Source organism: Tachypleus tridentatus, chromosome 5, assembly GCF_004210375.1.
Source record: "Tachypleus tridentatus isolate NWPU-2018 chromosome 5, ASM421037v1, whole genome shotgun sequence".
NCBI lineage: Eukaryota > Metazoa > Arthropoda > Merostomata > Xiphosura > Limulidae > Tachypleus > Tachypleus tridentatus.
The window spans coordinates 3,415,454-3,434,118 of NC_134829.1; the positions used below are offsets into that span (position 1 = coordinate 3,415,454).

Consider the following 18,665-nt stretch of genomic DNA (forward strand, 5'->3'; position numbering starts at 1 on the left):
GTTTTGTGGATTTCAAGCACATAAAATATAGTATTTTTCATGGTATGAAACAATATTGTTATGTTTCTCCTAGTGCGCTGATAATTACATATTTAATTGTTGTATGTTTTGTTTGAAACTAAAAGATTCACCCTATGAGGACTAAGAGACTAAGAATTATTCAAAATTATAATTAGGTTTTATGTATGGAGAAAATGTTCGATCTAAGTAATTGTTAGAAAAAATATTACTTTAAATCCAACTTATAAGTTTGTTGTGAAATTAGTTACCCTGAGTCTAAGCTGGAAACGTGGTTATGTCCAACTAAATGTAATTTGGTGACATTATATTAGTAGGTCTAAAACACGTAAAATTGAAATTTCATGATTTTGAGATGAATGTTCTGCTTCTCACAACTTTCATTTTATGTTCTTTCTTTTATTTATCCATCACACCAAACATGTTCGCCCTTCAACTCGTGGGGGCGTTATAATGTGACGGTTAATCCCACTATTCATTGGTAAAAGAGCAGCCCAAGAGTTGGCGGTGGGTGGTGATGATTAGCTGCCTCCCCTCTGGTCTTACACTGCTAAATTATGGACGGCTAGTGCAGATAAGCCTCGTGTTGCTTTGCGCAAAATTCAAAACAAACCAAACCGAACCTTTCCTTTATTCCACTGTATAAAGACAGCCAATGTGAAAGCTTTGATGTGTAATAGCCTCCTAGTGGCACAGCGGTATGTCTGCGGACTTACACATCTAGAAATCGGGTGTCGATACCCGTGGTGGCAGAGCACAGATAGCTCATAGTATAACTTCGTACTGAACTTCAAACAACCAATGGAAGTGTAGTAAGTGATATAAGAACGAATGTTTGAAAGTTGATTCTTGTGTTTAACCATACTACTCTGTCCTGATTTGAAGAACTTGTAGAAGGTATAAGGTAAATATTAACAAATCAATACGTTTAGTGTGTGTGTTTTCTTATAGCAAAGTCACATCGAGCTATTTGCTGAGCCCAGCGACGGGAATCTAACCCCTGATTTTAGCATTGTAAATCCGTAGTCTTACCGTTGTACTAGCGGGGAAATCAATACGTTAAATGTACAAAAATGTAACGGCATGCACTATCTGTGCGGTTTATTTACTGTTTTACATTAATTATATTTAAAAACGATAATTACATTAAATCTATAATTAAATTAATGCGAACTCCGTTGAAACTTTTACTAATGAATTACTTGATTATAAACACTTTATTTTTACGTGCTAAAGATAATTATTAATTTCTACTACATTTTTACGTGTTATATCTAATTATATGTTTCTGTTAATAACATCATTTTTACGAGCTGAGAAACCATTAATCAGTAAACCCTCCTGAAACACCATGTGGTTAAAACGAGTCGAGTGCCTGAACCACCTGGCCAGGCCGTGCCTATGATGAACCGACGAAAATATTTTCATCCACAATTGAGAACAATATTTCACTAGTAAAGTTGATCAAATTGCTAAGAAATCATTTGTCCTGTTTCATATCACATCCGCCATTTGATCCTATGTTTTCTTACTGAATTAAAATAATTAAACACTTCAGGATTCTGTTTGTAAATTTTACACTTTATTAATTCACACATCAAGAACAACGGAAAGCCATGAAGATAATTTTCAGGTACGATCACAGAATCACGAACAGAATAACCAGACAGACGACGCCCGCCTCTGAAGCATAAACGTAACAGTCCCAGAAAGGATACGAGACCAGAGAAATAGCTTATTGCTTTTCGAAAACAGTTACACAGAACAAATGACAGTTGGTCATTTTTGTATTCTGGAAGATTACGGAGGGCGTGTTATGATTGGTTGGCTTATCGCTGTATCTGATTGGCGGTTTATGTTTGTGAATAAATGCCGAATTTGAGAACAAAATGTCTTGATAATTAGTAACTGATCAAGAAAATATCTGTGAAACCTCACGAATTAATACTTAGTTAAATATCAACTAACAGTATGTGAAATATGACGTATTAATACTTAGATAAAGATCAACTAACTTTATGTAAAATGTGACGTAATAATGTTTAAAGATCAACTAACAGCATGTAAAATGTGACGTATTAATACTTAGTTAAATATCAACTAACTGCATGTGAAATGTAACGTATTAAAACTTAGTTAAATATCAACTAACTGTATGTGAAATATGACGTATTAATACTAAGTTAAAGATCAACTAACTGCATGTAAAATGTGACGTATTAATACTTAGTTAAAGATCTATAATTATATGTGAAATATGACGTATTAATACTTAGTTAAAGATCAACTAACTGTATGTAAAATGTGACGTATTAATACTTAGTTAAAGATAAACTAACAAAATGTGAAATATCACGTATTAATACTTAGTTAAAGATCAACTAACAGCATGTGAAATGTGACGTATTAATACTTAGTTAAAGATCAACTAATTGTATGTAAAATATGACGTATTAATACTTAGTTAAAGATCAAATAACTGTATGTAAAATATGACGTATTAATACTTAGTTAAACATCAACTAACACAATGTAAAATATGACGTATTAATACTTAGTTAAAGATCAACTAATTGTATGTAAAATGTGACGTATTAATAGTTAGTTAAAGATCAACTAACTGATTGTAAAATATGACGTATTAATACTTACTTAAAAGTCAACTAACAGTATGTGAAACCTGACGAATTAATACTTAGTCAAAGATCAACTAACTGTATGTATAATGTGACGTATTAATACTTAGTTAAAAATCAACTAACTGTATGTAAAATATGACGCATTAATACTTAGTTAAAGATCAAATAACTGTATGTGAAATATGACGTATTAATACTTATTTAATGATCAACTAACTGCATGTAAAATGTGACGTATTAATGTTTAAAGATCAACTAACTGCATGTAAAATGTGACGTATTAATACTTACTTAAAAGTCAACTAACAGTATGTGAAACCTGACGAATTAATACTTAGTTAAAAATCAACTAACTGTATGTAAAATATGACGCATTAATACTTAGTTAAAGATCAAATAACTGTATGTGAAATATGACGTATTAATACTTATTTAATGATCAACTAACTGCATGTAAAATGTGACGTATTAATGTTTAAAGATCAACTAACTGCATGTAAAATGTGACGTATTAATACTTACTTAAAAGTCAACTAACAGTATGTGAAACCTGACGAATTAATACTTAGTCAAAGATCAACTAACTGTATGTAAAATGTGACGTATTAATACTTAGTTAAAGAACAACTAACTGTATGTAAAATGTGACGTATTAATACTTAGTTAAAGAACAACTAATTGTATGTGAAATGTCACGTATTAATACTTAGTTAAAAAACAACTGTATGTAAAATGTGACGTATTAATACTTAGTTAAAGATCAACTAACAGTATGTGAAATATGACGTATTAATACATAGTTAAAGATCAACTAACTGTTTGTGAAATATGACGTATTAATACTTAGTTAAGATCAACTAACTGTATGTGAAATATGACGTATTAATACTTAGTTAAAAATCAACTAACTATATGTAAAATGTGACGTATTAATACTTAGTTAAAGAACAACTAATTGTATGTAACATGTGACGTATTAATACTTAGTTAAAGAACAACTAATTGTATGTGAAATGTGACGTATTAATACTTAGTTAAAGATCAACTAACAGTATGTAAAATGTGACGTATTAATACTTAGTTAAAGATCAACTAACAGTATGTAAAATGTGACGTATTAATACTTAGTCAAGATGAAAGGAAGTTTGAGAAACCATGTTGGTGATAATACGGAAGAGATCAAAGGTGAAGTCTAAATGTGTTTGTAATTAGTTAATTATGAAATAGCAGTTTCATTAAGCCTGTACGCATATCACTAATTAAGGTCAGACGAAAATTTGTGAAACCAGGTTGTTGATAATTAGAGTCGAAAGAGAAGATGAAAAACTGATTTTGTTTGAGATCGATTTAATATGAATAAATGGTATAAGAAATATTAAACAGAAACTTTAAGTTTGGAAAATACAAAGAAAATAACGTCACATCAATATCCTTATGATAACATAATAAACAGAAGACTATAGACGATCCTCTAACGTCACATCAATATCCTTATGATAACATAAGAAACAGAAGACTATAGACGTTCCTCTAACGTCACATCATTATCCTTATGATAACAGAAACAGACGACTATAGACGTTCCTCTAACGTCACATCATTATCCTTATGATAACATAAACAGAAGACTATAGACGTTCCTCTAACGTCACATAATTATCCTTATGATAACATAAACAGAAGACTATAGACGATCCTCTAACGTCACATCATTATCCTTATGATAACAGAAACAGACGACTATAGACGTTCCTGTAACGTCACATAATTATCCTTATGATAACATAAACAGAAGACTATAGACGTTCCTCTAACGTCACATCATTATTCTTATGATAACATAAACAGAAGACTATAGACGTTACTCTAACGTCACATCATTATCCTAATGATAACATAAACAGACGACTATAGACGTTCCTCTAACGTCACATAATTATCCTTATGATAACATAAACAGAAGACTATAGACGTTACTCTAACGTCACATAATTATCCTTATGATAACATAAGAAACAGAAAACTATATATGTTACTCTAACGTCACATCATTATCCTTATGATAACATAAACAGAAGACTATAGACGTTACTCTAACGTCACATAATTATCCTTATGATAACATAAACAGAAGACTATAGACGTTCCTCTAACGTCACATAATTATCCTTATGATAACATAAACAGAAGACTATAGACGTTACTCTAACGTCACATCATTATCCTTATGATAACATAAACAGAAGACTATAGACGTTACTCTAACGTCACATCATTATCCTTATGATAACATAAGAAACAGACGACTACAGACATTTCTCTGACGTCACATCATTATCCTCATTATAATATAAGCACGTGATTTGTTTGCATTGAAAACATATTAATTTAATCTCGAAACTTTTCATTGTGTGTTCGTTACGCAAGAATTGGACTATGTAAATCTCACAGTATCTACTTATACTGCTGTTGTTTTACGTCGACCTAATTAGATAGTAAGAACAGACACTCGCTCAGTTACTGTATAACTCCCACAGTGATAACTGTAGTCACTGGTGGTGTTAAACGCTATGATATATTAACTGACGTTTCTACACTGTTTTCTGGTAATAATGCATGTCGTTTTTGAACATATTTGGTAATTATCCGGAACTAGGAAAGAATGTTCTAAAATACAAATTTATATTTCTTAAAAAGAGACAATGTTTTGAAACGTAAGATTAACAAACATGTTACTCCTTCCGGGTTTAAACGTGATCGGATGGTTGTTTACTGAAAAATCGTTTGGACAAAAGAAAACTGTTGTCTGGCCGTAGGGGTTTCAGAATAACACTTCATGTTTTTTTGTTTTGTTTTGTTTTAATTTCGCGCTAAGTTTCACGAGGACTATCTACGCTAGCTGTCCCTAATTTAGCAGCATAAGACGAGAGAGAAGGCAGCTAGTCATCACCATCCACCGCCAATTCTTGAGCTACTCTTTAATCAACGAATAGTGGGATTGACCGTCGCATTATAACGCCCCCACGGCTGAAAGTGCGAGCATGTTTGGTGTTATGAATATTCGAACACGCGACCCTCGGATTACGAGTCGAGTATCTTAACCACCTGGCCATGCCGGGCCTAGCACTTCGTGAAAAGTCTTGTTTGTTTCTAGCCCTCAGCAGCTCAGCACACAGCCAATACTTCTCAGTGACTTGGCGGTGTGACAGAAGGTTTAAAACTATAAAAATTCGGGTTTAGATTCCCATGATGTGTGGCTTTACAATTCTCCACAAACACCCTCGTTGTTTTAATATAATGATCATTTTGTGATGTTTACTATGGTTACTACGATTTGTGAATTTTCTTTTTGGATCTTACTCGTTTTAAGTTTCATTTCAAAAAAAATTCCATAAAACTCTACTAACGTTTCTAAATGAAACGTAATTCTTGTGCCATAAGCTAGGTGACAAGAAAAGAATTATTCTCTGAAGTGAAGGAGTCAGCCATAAGAAAATAACATCAGAACAGCCATCAACTGATAAAGTAGATAAAAAAACGGTTTTCGTTTCCTACTGAACAGATTACATTTAATATCTCGACTCCAAACAATTGTTAATACTGACATACACGTAACTGCAGTGTTATCACTTTACTGATTGATATGGGATGGAACATTATGACCTTCTGAAAGTCAATCTGGTCTTCGAGCTTTTAGGAACAACTAGGAAACGCCACTGGTGTATGTATGGTACCATAACAGCTGTACCTTCAGAAATATCGGCTGATATATTTTGTTCTTGTGCTTTTTAAAGTACAGAAACCATTACGACACGTTATCTCATTTGTTTGTTTGTTTTTGAATTTCGGGCAAAGCTACACGAGGGTCATCTGTGCTAGCCGTCCCTAATTTAGTAGTTTAAGACTAGAGGGAAAGCAACTAGTAATCACCACCCACCGCCAACTCTTAGGCTACTCTTTTACGAACGAACAGTGGAATTTACCATCACTTTATAACGCCCCCACTGCTGAAAGGACAAGCATGTTTGCTGGAACAGGATTCGAGCCCACAACCCTCAGATTATGAGTCGAGTGCCTTAACCACCTGGGTATGCCGGGCTGAGTATCTCGTATATACGACTTGTTGGTAACCTTACCCGGCTTCAATATATTTTGAAATATTTTACTTTGAAAGTATACTGTTTACAACAGTGTATGATGTAAGGAGAGGATGAAAGTCCCAAATGATATAAACTATGGACGGATAGTCCGGAGACTTAGAAAAAAGACGTGTGAGTGGTAGATAATACCATACAGATAATAAAAATATTATACTGTTTGTGTGTGTGTTTTCTTATAGTAAAGCCACATCGGACTATCTGTTGAGCCCACCGCAGGGAATCGAACCCCTGAATTAATATAATAATAACGACTTCAATAATAAAATAGTATTGACTTCACTAATATAATAATAGTGACTTTACTAATATAATAATATTGATTTTACTAATATAATAATATTGACTTTACTAATATAATAATAGTGACTTCACTAATAGAATAATAGTGACTTTCCTAATAGAATAATAGTGACTTCACTAATGAAATAATAGTGACTTTACTAATATAATAATATTGACTTTACTAATATAATTATAGTGACTTTACTAATATAATAATAGTGACTTTACTAATATAATAATAGTGACTTCACTAATATAATAATAGTGACTTCACTAATAAAATAATAGTGACTTTACTAATATAATAATATTGACTTTACCAATATAATAATATTGACTTTACTAATATAATAAAAGTGACTTTACTAATATAATAATAGTGACTTTACTAATATAATAATATTGGCTTTACTAATATAATAATAGTGACTTTACTAATATAATAATAGTGACTTTACTAATATAATAATATTGGCTTTACTAATATAATAATAGTGACTTCACTAATATAATAATAGTGACCTTACTAATATAATAATATTGACTTTACTAATATAATAATAGTGACTTTACTAATATAATAATAGTGACTTCACTAATATAATAATATTGACTTTACTAATATAATAATAGTGACCTTTCTAATATAATAATATTGACTTTACTAATATAATAATAGTGACTTTACTAATATAATAATAGTGACTTTACTAATATAATAATATTGACTTTACTAATATAATAATAGTGACCTTACTAATATAATAATATTGACTTTACTAATATAATAATAGTGACTTTACTAATATAATAATATTGACTTTACTAATATAATAATAGTGACTTCACTAATAGAATAATAGTGACTTTACTAATAGAATAATAGTGACTTCACTAATGAAATAATAGTGACTTTACTAATATAATAATATTGACTTTACTAATATAATAATAGTGACTTTACTAATATAATAATAGTGACTTTACTAATATAATAATAGTGACTTCACTAATAAAATAATAGTGACTTTACTAATATAATAATAGTGACTTTACTAATATAATAAGAGTGACTTTACTAATATAATAATATTGACTTCACCAATATAATAATATTGACTTCACTAATATAATAAAAGTGACTTTACTAATATAATAATATTGACTTTACTAATATAATAATAGTGACTTCACTAATAGAATAATAGTGACTTCACTAATGAAATAATAGTGACTTTACTAATATAATAATATTGACTTTACTAATATAATAATAGTGACTTTACTGATATAATAATAGTGACTTCACTAATAAAATAATAGTGACTTTACTAATATAATAATAGTGACTTTACTAATATAATAATAGTGACTTTACTAATATAATAATAGTGACTTCACTAATAAAATAATAGTGACTTCACTAATATAATAATATTGACTTCACTAATATAATAATATTGACTTCACTAATATAATAATAGTGACTTCACTAATATAATAATAGTGACTTCACTAATAAAATAATAGTGACTTTACTAATATAATAATAGTGACTTTACTAATATAATAATAGTGACTTTACTAATATAATAATAGTGACTCCACTAATAAAATAATAGTGATTTCACTAATATAATAATATTGACTTCACTAATATAATAATATTGACTTCACTAATATAATAATAGTGACTTCACTAATATAATAATAGTGACTTCACTAATATAATAATAGTGACTTTACTAATATAATAATAGTGACTTTACTAATATAATAATAGTGACCTTACTAATATAATAATATTGACTTTACTAATATAATAATAGTGACTTTACTAATATAATAATAGTGACCTTACTAATATAATAATATTGACTTTACTAATATAATAATAGTGACTTCACTAATATAATAATATTGACTTTACTAATATAATAATAGTGACTTTACTAATATAATAATAGTGACTTCACTAATATAATAATAGTGACTTTACTAATATAATAATACTGACTTTACTAATATAATAATAGTGACCTTACTAATATAATAATATTGACTTTACTAATATAATAATAGTGACTTTACTAATATAATAATAGTGACCTTACTAATATAATAATATTGACTTTACTAATATAATAATAGTGACCTTTCTAATATAATAATATTGACTTTACTAATATAATAATAGTGACTTTACTAATATAATAATAGTGACTTTACTAATATAATAATATTGACTTTACTAATATAATAATAGTGACCTTACTAATATAATAATATTGACTTTACTAATATAATAATAGTGACTTTACTAATATAATAATAGTGACTTTACTAATATAATAATAGTGACCTTACTAATATAATAATATTGACTTTACTAATATAATAATAGTGACTTTACTAATATAATAATAGTGACTTTACCAATATAATAATAGTGACTTCACTAATATAATAATATTGACCTCACTGATATAATAATATTGGATTTACTAATATAATAATAGTGACTTTACTAATATGATAATAGTGACTTTATTAATATAATAATATTGACCTCAATAATATAATAGTATTCACTTCAGTAATATAATAATAGTCACTTCAATAATATAATACTTGTCTCTCTCATAATATAATAAAGTTGACTTCACAAATATAATAATACTGACTTCACTGTGCATTTTTTGGAACTAAAATGTAGAATTTTTACAAATGTAAAGAAATGCATATGTGTTTTTTCTAGTTTTGTTTTATGCTAAAGGGGGGATATAGCTCTCTCCACCCCCACTGGACCCCCAACTGGTATAATGAATGTAATTATAAGAGGATTGCTTTAGATCTGTTGGAAGCATATCCATGTAATATTTATTTAAACTGCCAAGTTATATCTCAATACACATTACTAGACTTTGGTAATTATCCTTGTTATTATAAAGAAGACATCACCAAGAACAAAGCCGCCTAACCATAAGAATAAAGTACAAAAAAAATTTTAATTAACTAAGTCTGTGCTGTTTGGTAAGGGCTGCTGATGTAAAAAAAAAAAAAAAGACAATTTCATAGCATCAACTTATTATTTAAATTAATTTTATCTAACAAGGAATAAATGACGTATTTTCCTTGGGGTTATGTGTTATCCAGTGTTAAGGATTACTCCATGATATAATAATCCGTGACAGTAAAACAAAAAACTCTCAAACCCGAGGTTCGAAATATGGATTTGTCTTCTCCAAGAATAAACACTAAAGTTTCGTTGTTACTGTTTTAATAACTTAATAATGATTATGTACAACTGTCCTTCGAAGATTCTTACCTGGGAGACTCGAGACTGAAGTCTGAAGTGGTCTGAGATGAGTTTCTTGAAACTCCTACGTTTCCTGAAGCAAGATATCCTATATGACAGCGGACATCTTTGGTTGTGGTGAAAGCGCTCCTGTTGTTTCTCTCAGGCCTGAAAACAATTATGTACACTTTAGGGACATACAGAAGGAGAAGTGCAACCAGTGCACTGAAACTTATGCACAGGCACATTGTAATCACGTTGGAGTTGCTTCCAAAATATATAGGCACAAACGCCATCCAAATGACTAAAGTCGTGTACATCGTAAAACCAATGAACTTAGCCTCGTTGAAATTTTCTGGCAAATTTCTCGTTTTCACAGCATAAACTGTACACATTGCGATAAGGAAGAAGTCGAACCCTAATGGAGCGATTATTCCCAAAGTTGTCGTGTTACAAGTTAGTTTTACCCTGTCTATGGCTGGATACACCAGCTCTGAATCTGCAGGTTCAAAAATCAACATGGCGGCGATGATCGTTCCTTCGATGGAGATCAGAATAAAAGTGATCACAACCTGAGCTGTGGCGCTCATGAACCTCGGTTTCTTGGTTATGATCTTCTTCTTGCTTCCGGCGAGAATGCGGGCGATACGATTGGTCTTTGTAACCAGAGCTGCATAAATCATCGAGAAACTCAAACCAGGGAGAACCCGAGTAAGAAAACAAGATGTCTGTGTAGGCTTAGCCAGTAATACTATGGTTGTAGCGTAGCACAGATACATACCAACCATGATGATGTAAGACAGTTCCCTGGTGGAGGCCTTCACCACTGGGGTGTTGTTATGTCGTATAAACACAATCATCACTACGAAAGTGGCCACAAATCCAAGACAAGCAATGGTCATTGAAACAACAGCAGTGGAATCCCACCAATAGATGTACTCTACAGAAATTTCGTCACAACCTGGAATAAAGAAAACGCTTATAAAGAGCAGATAATGAAAATAAACGAACTTTATCACTGATTACAAACATCTAGTTAGAATATCGTATTTAATGGTAACGTTCTTATGATGAATATATGTTAGATACCATGAAATCAAATGAAACTTTTACTGTTGTAATGCTCCGTTTTTATAAGTGGTGTCTAACAGAAATAAACCTTTGGCAAATTGTTTTTATAACTTATAATATCCTCTCTTTAATATATTCACACATTTTATACATCACATAATATTTTCATGTTTAAAGACCTATTACTGGTTAAATTTCGAATTTGTTTACAGACTTTTACTGTTTAAATATATATTATTGGTTAAGTTTCAAATCTGTCCATACACTATCGACGACGCAACTTTTTTAACACCAGTTATTTGCAAGCCAAAACCAGTTAGCAATAAAATGTTTTGTACTTGCCTGTTAAATTATCGTTGGGCCAGTATCCGGGAGGACATTCTTGACAAGTGGTTTCATTTATAACATGTGCATTTTCTTTGCATTTCACACATTTCCAACAGCACTGCACCATTTCGGACACAATGTTCTGGAAAACAAAAACAAATATATATTTTTTTCCTTTTTGGTTTACGTTAATTTTTAACCATTTTGTTAAAACCTTCATTACTTTATCTGCACTTATATATGTCGAAACAACATCTGCTTTGCACATGGAGACAACGTCTGCTGGATAAGGAACATAAAATGCACTTATCGTAAGAATTTCAAACTTTCAGATATATAACCAATGTGTTTTAGTTTTCAACATGTCAAAAACACATTAACTTAGTAAAGTCTCAAAATATAGAACACCTTGTCGTAGCTGGTACTTATTAATAGAATGAAATATAACAAAGTAATAGAAAACAACTTTGCTTCTTTTTATCTTCGTCAAGATGTAGTTTTACATTTATAAAAATTACATCCGAAACTATCGTTAACATAAAAAGTTCTAACTCATTATTCTATTCGTCTAACAGAGTTTTGTGTAGGTGAAAACTACAACTGAAACTATGGTTAACAGAAACGGTTCCAACACATTATTCAATACGTTTAACAGAGTTTTGTGTAGGTGAGAACTACAACTGAAACTATAGTTAACAGAAACGGTTCCAACACGTTATTCAATACATCCGACAGAGTTTTGTGTTGGTGAGAACTACAACTGAAACTATAGTTAACAGAAACGGTTCCAACACGTTATTCAATACATCTGACAGTGTTTTGTGTTGGTGAGAACTACAACTGAAACTATCGTTAACAGAAACGGTTCCAACACGTTATTCAATACGTCTAACAGAGTTTTGTGTTGGTGAGAACTACAACTGAAACTATAGTTAACAGAAACGGTTCCAACACGTTATTCAATACATCTGACAGTGTTTTGTGTTGGTGAGAACTACAACTGAAACTATAGTTAACAGAAACGGTTCCAACACGTTATTCAATACGTCTAACAGAGTTTTGTGTTGGTGAGAACTACAACTGAAACTATAGTTAATAGAAACGGTTCCAACACGTTATTCAATACGTCTAACAGAGTTTTGTGTTGGTGAGAACTACAACTGAAACTATAGTTAACAGAAACGGTTCCAACACGTTATTCAATACATCTGACAGTGTTTTGTGTTGGTGAGAACTACAACTGAAACTATCGTTAACAGAAACGGTTCCAACACGTTATTCAATACGTCTAACAGAGTTTTGTGTTGGTGAGAACTACAACTGAAACTATCGTTAACAGAAACGGTTCCAACACGTTATTCAATACATCTGACAGTGTTTTGTGTTGGTGAGAACTACAACTGAAACTATCGTTAACAGAAACGGTTCCAACACGTTATTCAATACGTCTAACAGAGTTTTGTGTTGGTGAGAACTACAACTGAAACTATCGTTAACAGAAACGGTTCCAACACGTTATTCAATACGTCTAACAGAGTTTTGTGTTGGTGAGAACTACAACTGAAACTATAGTTAACAGAAACTGAAGAAATATACGTGAAGAAGTTGGTAATTTTAATACTGAATAATTGTCCATTCAGTAAATCAAAAACATAGGAATGATTTACGTTTACAGAATTCAACATAGAAAATTAGCTCTGTTTCCACCGGAGGCAAAAAATTCGTAATAATATGAATAGAAAACTGGTTTGAACTTTGTAGAACGGAAGGCAATTCCTGTTGTGATGACAGAATTGTGGAGGACAACATTTAGAAAGTCTTCCGCTGACCTGAAGATGAAGGTGGAAGACTTTCTGAACGTCGTCCTCTACACTTGTATCTCCACGACAGGCAGTTGTCGTCCATTCTACAAAGTTTTATCATGAACAGTCTGTCAAAGAATAGAAAAATTGTCATTTTCTATATTCAGTCAGCGCCTGTTTTCTGAATTATAATGCCGAGAAGTTTGTTCTTTCAAACTAACTGGTTAAAGGAAAGACTAATCTTGGTGGTTATAAAATTAATTAATTAAAATTACTCTGTGTTTAATAAGTGAAAAATAAATTTTAATGTTCATTCAGAAACGGAAAGGAAAAAACATAAATAACAATACATTTTATCCATTTGTTTTTAGTGTCGAAACCCTGGAAATTTATAACATAATTCTGTCGTGAGGGTGAACTTTGATATGATTTTTATCAGCTCAAACGCGTGTTTGTTTCAATTTCGCGCAAAGCTACACGAGGACTATCTGCGCTAGCCGTCCCTAATTTAGCAGTGTAAGACTAGAAGGATGGCAGCTAGTCATCACCACCCACCGCCAACTCTTGGGCCACTCTTTTACCAAAGAATAGTGGAATTGACCGTCACATTATAACGCCCCCACGGGTGAAAGAGTGAGCATGTTTGTTGTAAGGGAGATGCGAACCCGCGACCCTCGCATTACGAATCGAGTACCTTAACTACCTGGCCATGCTGGGCCCCAGCTGAAAATAGGGTTTAAAAAGTACAACAAAAACTTCACCTAATAAATACAACGCCGCCATTGGGTTTCGTAACCAAGACCAATTGAGTAACAAAATGTATCACGAATGTTAAGTGTGTAACGTTATGATGCATGACGTATGAGTATTCAGAAATGTGGGATGTGTGAAATACTGTGAGATTTATTAATTATAACCTCATATTTAACGTGAAAGTGTATTTCACTGTATTTACTGGTCCATATTTCCCAATGAGATAACAACATTGTTAACTGTGTCGTTTGAGTGTTTTACGACATTAAGTGTTAACGGTGGTGTTTAGGTGTTATACGACATTAAGTGTTAACGGTGGTGTTTAGGTGTTATAGGACATTAAGTGTTAACGGTGGTGTTCAGGTGTTATACGACATTAACTGTTACAGGTGGTGTTTAGGTGTTATATGACATTAAGTGTAACAGGTGGTGTTCAGGTGTTCGAAGATTCCGTGGTTATATTTCGTGAAACGTACTTAGCCCTAAAACTACGAAATTGTTTTCGTAAGTTTTTAGGTTTGTTTTTTTTCTTACGAAGATACACGAATAGTTCTAAAACTTAGAGACAAGTACATGAGTTTCTCAATGGGTTAGATAGTGTATGAAGAAGGCAACTCAGCAGATCTATAAAGAACCATTAATCGTCGTAAAATTAAAAATCCAATATGTGGCAGGAAACACACACACACACATGTATATGTCGTCTTTTCATTCTGAACATTCTCTGCTAAGTCGAAAATTCTATCTATAGGACACGATAAGTGGCTATTATCTACAATCAGTCACTGGTCAGTTAACGACGCAGGAAATTGGTCCACTTCAGGTTTCTCTCAGAACGTTTTTCACCAGGGGCCTGTATCAGGAAGCGGACTGATGACGTTACGTGAGGAAACGCTCGACTAATCAGTAGCTTGTTTTGTTCTGTTGTCGTTACCCACAATACCTAGAGTAACAACGAGCACTGATTCGAGTTCTATAGGGTTTTTAACTTCATATACTTTAATCATATATCTTTATGTTGCATATAGAGTTATGTTTGTCAACTGAGTCCGCTATAAGTTATGTAAATGACAGCTTTTATCTATGATTAGAACTTCTTATATTTCGATCTGGCATATTATGGAGAAACTAGAAATGGATTTGACATTTTGTTAGATTCTTATCTGTAATGTTTCTCTTCTGTTTTTGTTCTTGTTGGATTTTTTTAAAGAAAATTTCAAAGACAGAATCATGCTAAAATTAACACCTGACTAAGGAACGTGCCTTACTCTGTTGAACGTTTGTATATTCGTGCTTTGGTAATTCAGTTGTCATTAAATGTAAATAACATATTGATACTTGATTACATCAAGCTGTTTAATAATCATGTTTCATTCCATTAGATCCACATTACACATAAACAACATATTGACAGTTCATTTCATTAAATAACCGTTAAATATAAAGAGCATATTGAAACTTGATTAGATTAAATTAGCGGTAAATATAAACCTTCACCACATGATGACCTATCTCTGTACCTGTAGTGACTTTGATCACGTTTTTGACTTTTTATTCTGAACTCCATTTAATATAAAAGAAAATTCATATCGTGTAGAATATTGTTTTAACCCTAATGATCTTGGAATTGTTTTGATTATTATATTTTTGATATTTTCAGATTTAATCACATGTTATGCAAGTTGTTTTTGCATTTTCTTATAGCAAAGCTACATTCGGGCTATCTACTAAGTCCACCGAAGGTGATATTTGTATAAGGAATGTTACACAAGAAGTATAAATCACTCGAAACATTTTATATGATAACCTTTACAGGGTGGTCAGTAAGATATGTTGTAATTTTACCCCTGGATCATTTTATTTGATAACCTTTACAGGGTGATCAGTAAGATATGTTGTAATTTTATCCCTGGATCATTTTATTTGATAACCTTTACAGGGTGATCAGTAAGATATGTTGTAATTTTATCCCTGGATCATTTTATTTGATAACCTTTACAGGGTGGTCAGTAAGATATGTTGTAATTTTATCCCTGGATCATTTTATTTGATAACCTTTACAGGGTGGTCAGTAAGATATGTTGTAATTTTATCCCTGGATCATTTTATTTGATAACCTTTACAGGGTATACAATAAGATATGTTGTAATTTTATCCCTGGATCATTTTATTTGATAACCTTTACAGGGTGATCAGTAAGATATGTTGTAATTTTATCCTGGATCATTTTATTTGATAACCTTTACAGGGTGATCAGTAAGATATGTTGTAATTTTATCCTGGATCATTTTATTTGATAACCTTTACAGGGTGATCAGTAAGATATGTTGTAATTTTATCCCTGGATCATTTTATTTGATAACCTTTACAGGGTGGTCAGTAAGATATGTTGTAATTTTATCCCTGGATCATTTTATTTGATAACCTTTACAGGGTATACAATAAGATATGTTGTAATTTTATCCCTGGATCATTTTATTTGATAACCTTTACAGGGTGATCAGTAAGATATGTTGTAATTTTATCCCTGGATCATTTTATTTGATAACCTTTACAGGGTGGTCAGTAAGATATGTTGTAATTTTATCCCTGGATCATTTTATTTGATAACCTTTACAGGGTGATCAGTAAGATATGTTGTAATTTTATCCCTGGATCATTTTATTTGATAACCTTTACAGGGTGGTCAGTAAGATATGTTGTAATTTTATCCCTGGATCATTTTATTTGATAACCTTTACAGGGTGGTCAGTAAGATATGTTGTAATTTTATCCCTGGATCATTTTATTTGATAACCTTTACAGGGTATACAATAAGATATGTTGTAATTTTATCCCTGGATCATTTTATTTGATAACCTTTACAGGGTGATCAGTAAGATATGTTGTAATTTTATCCCTGGATCATTTTATTTGATAACCTTTACAGGGTGATCAGTAAGATATGTTGTAATTTTATCCCTGGATCATTTTATTTGATAACCTTTACAGGGTGGTCAGTAAGATATGTTGTAATTTTATCCCTGGATCATTTTATTTGATAACCTTTACAGGGTGGTCAGTAAGATATGTTGTAATTTTATCCCTGGATCATTTTATTTGATAACCTTTACAGGGTGGTCAGTAAGATATGTTGTAATTTTATCCCTGGATCATTTTATTTGATAACCTTTACAGGGTATACAATAAGATATGTTGTAATTTTATCCCTGGATCATTTTATTTGATAACCTTTACAGGGTGATCAGTAAGATATGTTGTAATTTTATCCCTGGATCATTTTATTTGATAACCTTTACAGGGTGGTCAGTAAGATATGTTGTAATTTTATCCCTGGATCATTTTATTTGATAACCTTTACAGGGTGATCAGTAAGATATGTTGTAATTTTATCCCTGGATCATTTTATTTGATAACCTTTACAGGGTGGTCAGTAAGATATGTTGTAATTTTATCCCTGGATCATTTTATTTGATAACCTTTACAGGGTGGTCAGTAAGATATGTTGTAATTTTATCCCTGGATCATTTTATTTGATAACCTTTACAGGGTATACAATAAGATATGTTGTAATTTTATCCCTGGATCATTTTATTTGATAACCTTTACAGGGTGATCAGTAAGATATGTTGTAATTTTATCCCTGGATCATTTTATTTGATAACCTTTACAGGGTGATCAGTAAGATATGTTGTAATTTTATCCCTGGATCATTTTATTTGATAACCTTTACAGGGTGGTCAGTAAGATATGTTGTAATTTTATCCCTGGATCATTTTATTTGATAACCTTTACAGGGTGGTCAGTAAGATATGTTGTAATTTTATCCCTGGATCATTTTATTTGATAACCTTTACAGGGTATACAATAAGATATGTTGTAATTTTATCCCTGGATCATTTTATTTGATAACCTTTACAGGGTGATCAGTAAGATATGTTGTAATTTTATCCCTGGATCATTTTATTGGATAACCTTTACAGGGTATACAATAAGATATTTTGTAATTTTATCCCTCGATCATTTTATTTGATAACCTTTACAGGGTGGTCAGTAAGATATGTTGTAATTTTATCCCTGGATCATTTTATTTGATAACCTTTACAGGATGGTCAGTAAAATATGTTGTAATTTTATCCCTGGATCATTTTATTTGATAACCTTTACAGGGTGGTCAGTAAGATATGTTGTAATTTTATCCCTGGATCATTTTATTTGATAACCTTTACAGGGTGGTCAGTAAGATATGTTGTAATTTTATCACTGGATCATTTTATTTGATAACCTTTACAGGGTGGTCAGTTAGATATGTTGT

General features: G+C 31.3%; 1 protein-coding gene across 1 annotated transcript in view; it reads right to left on the minus strand.

Moving 5' to 3' along the window:
- Positions 1-18,665, minus strand: part of LOC143250406 (metabotropic glutamate receptor 5-like) — a 34,076-nt gene that overhangs the window by 11,455 nt on the left and 3,956 nt on the right. Inside the window, exons 3-4 of the mRNA XM_076500861.1 lie at positions 11,811-11,937; positions 10,428-11,358 (exon numbers count right to left, since the gene is read on the minus strand). Of these exons, the coding sequence (XP_076356976.1) occupies positions 10,428-11,358; positions 11,811-11,937 (1,058 nt within the window). The remainder of the gene's footprint in view (positions 1-10,427; positions 11,359-11,810; positions 11,938-18,665) is intronic.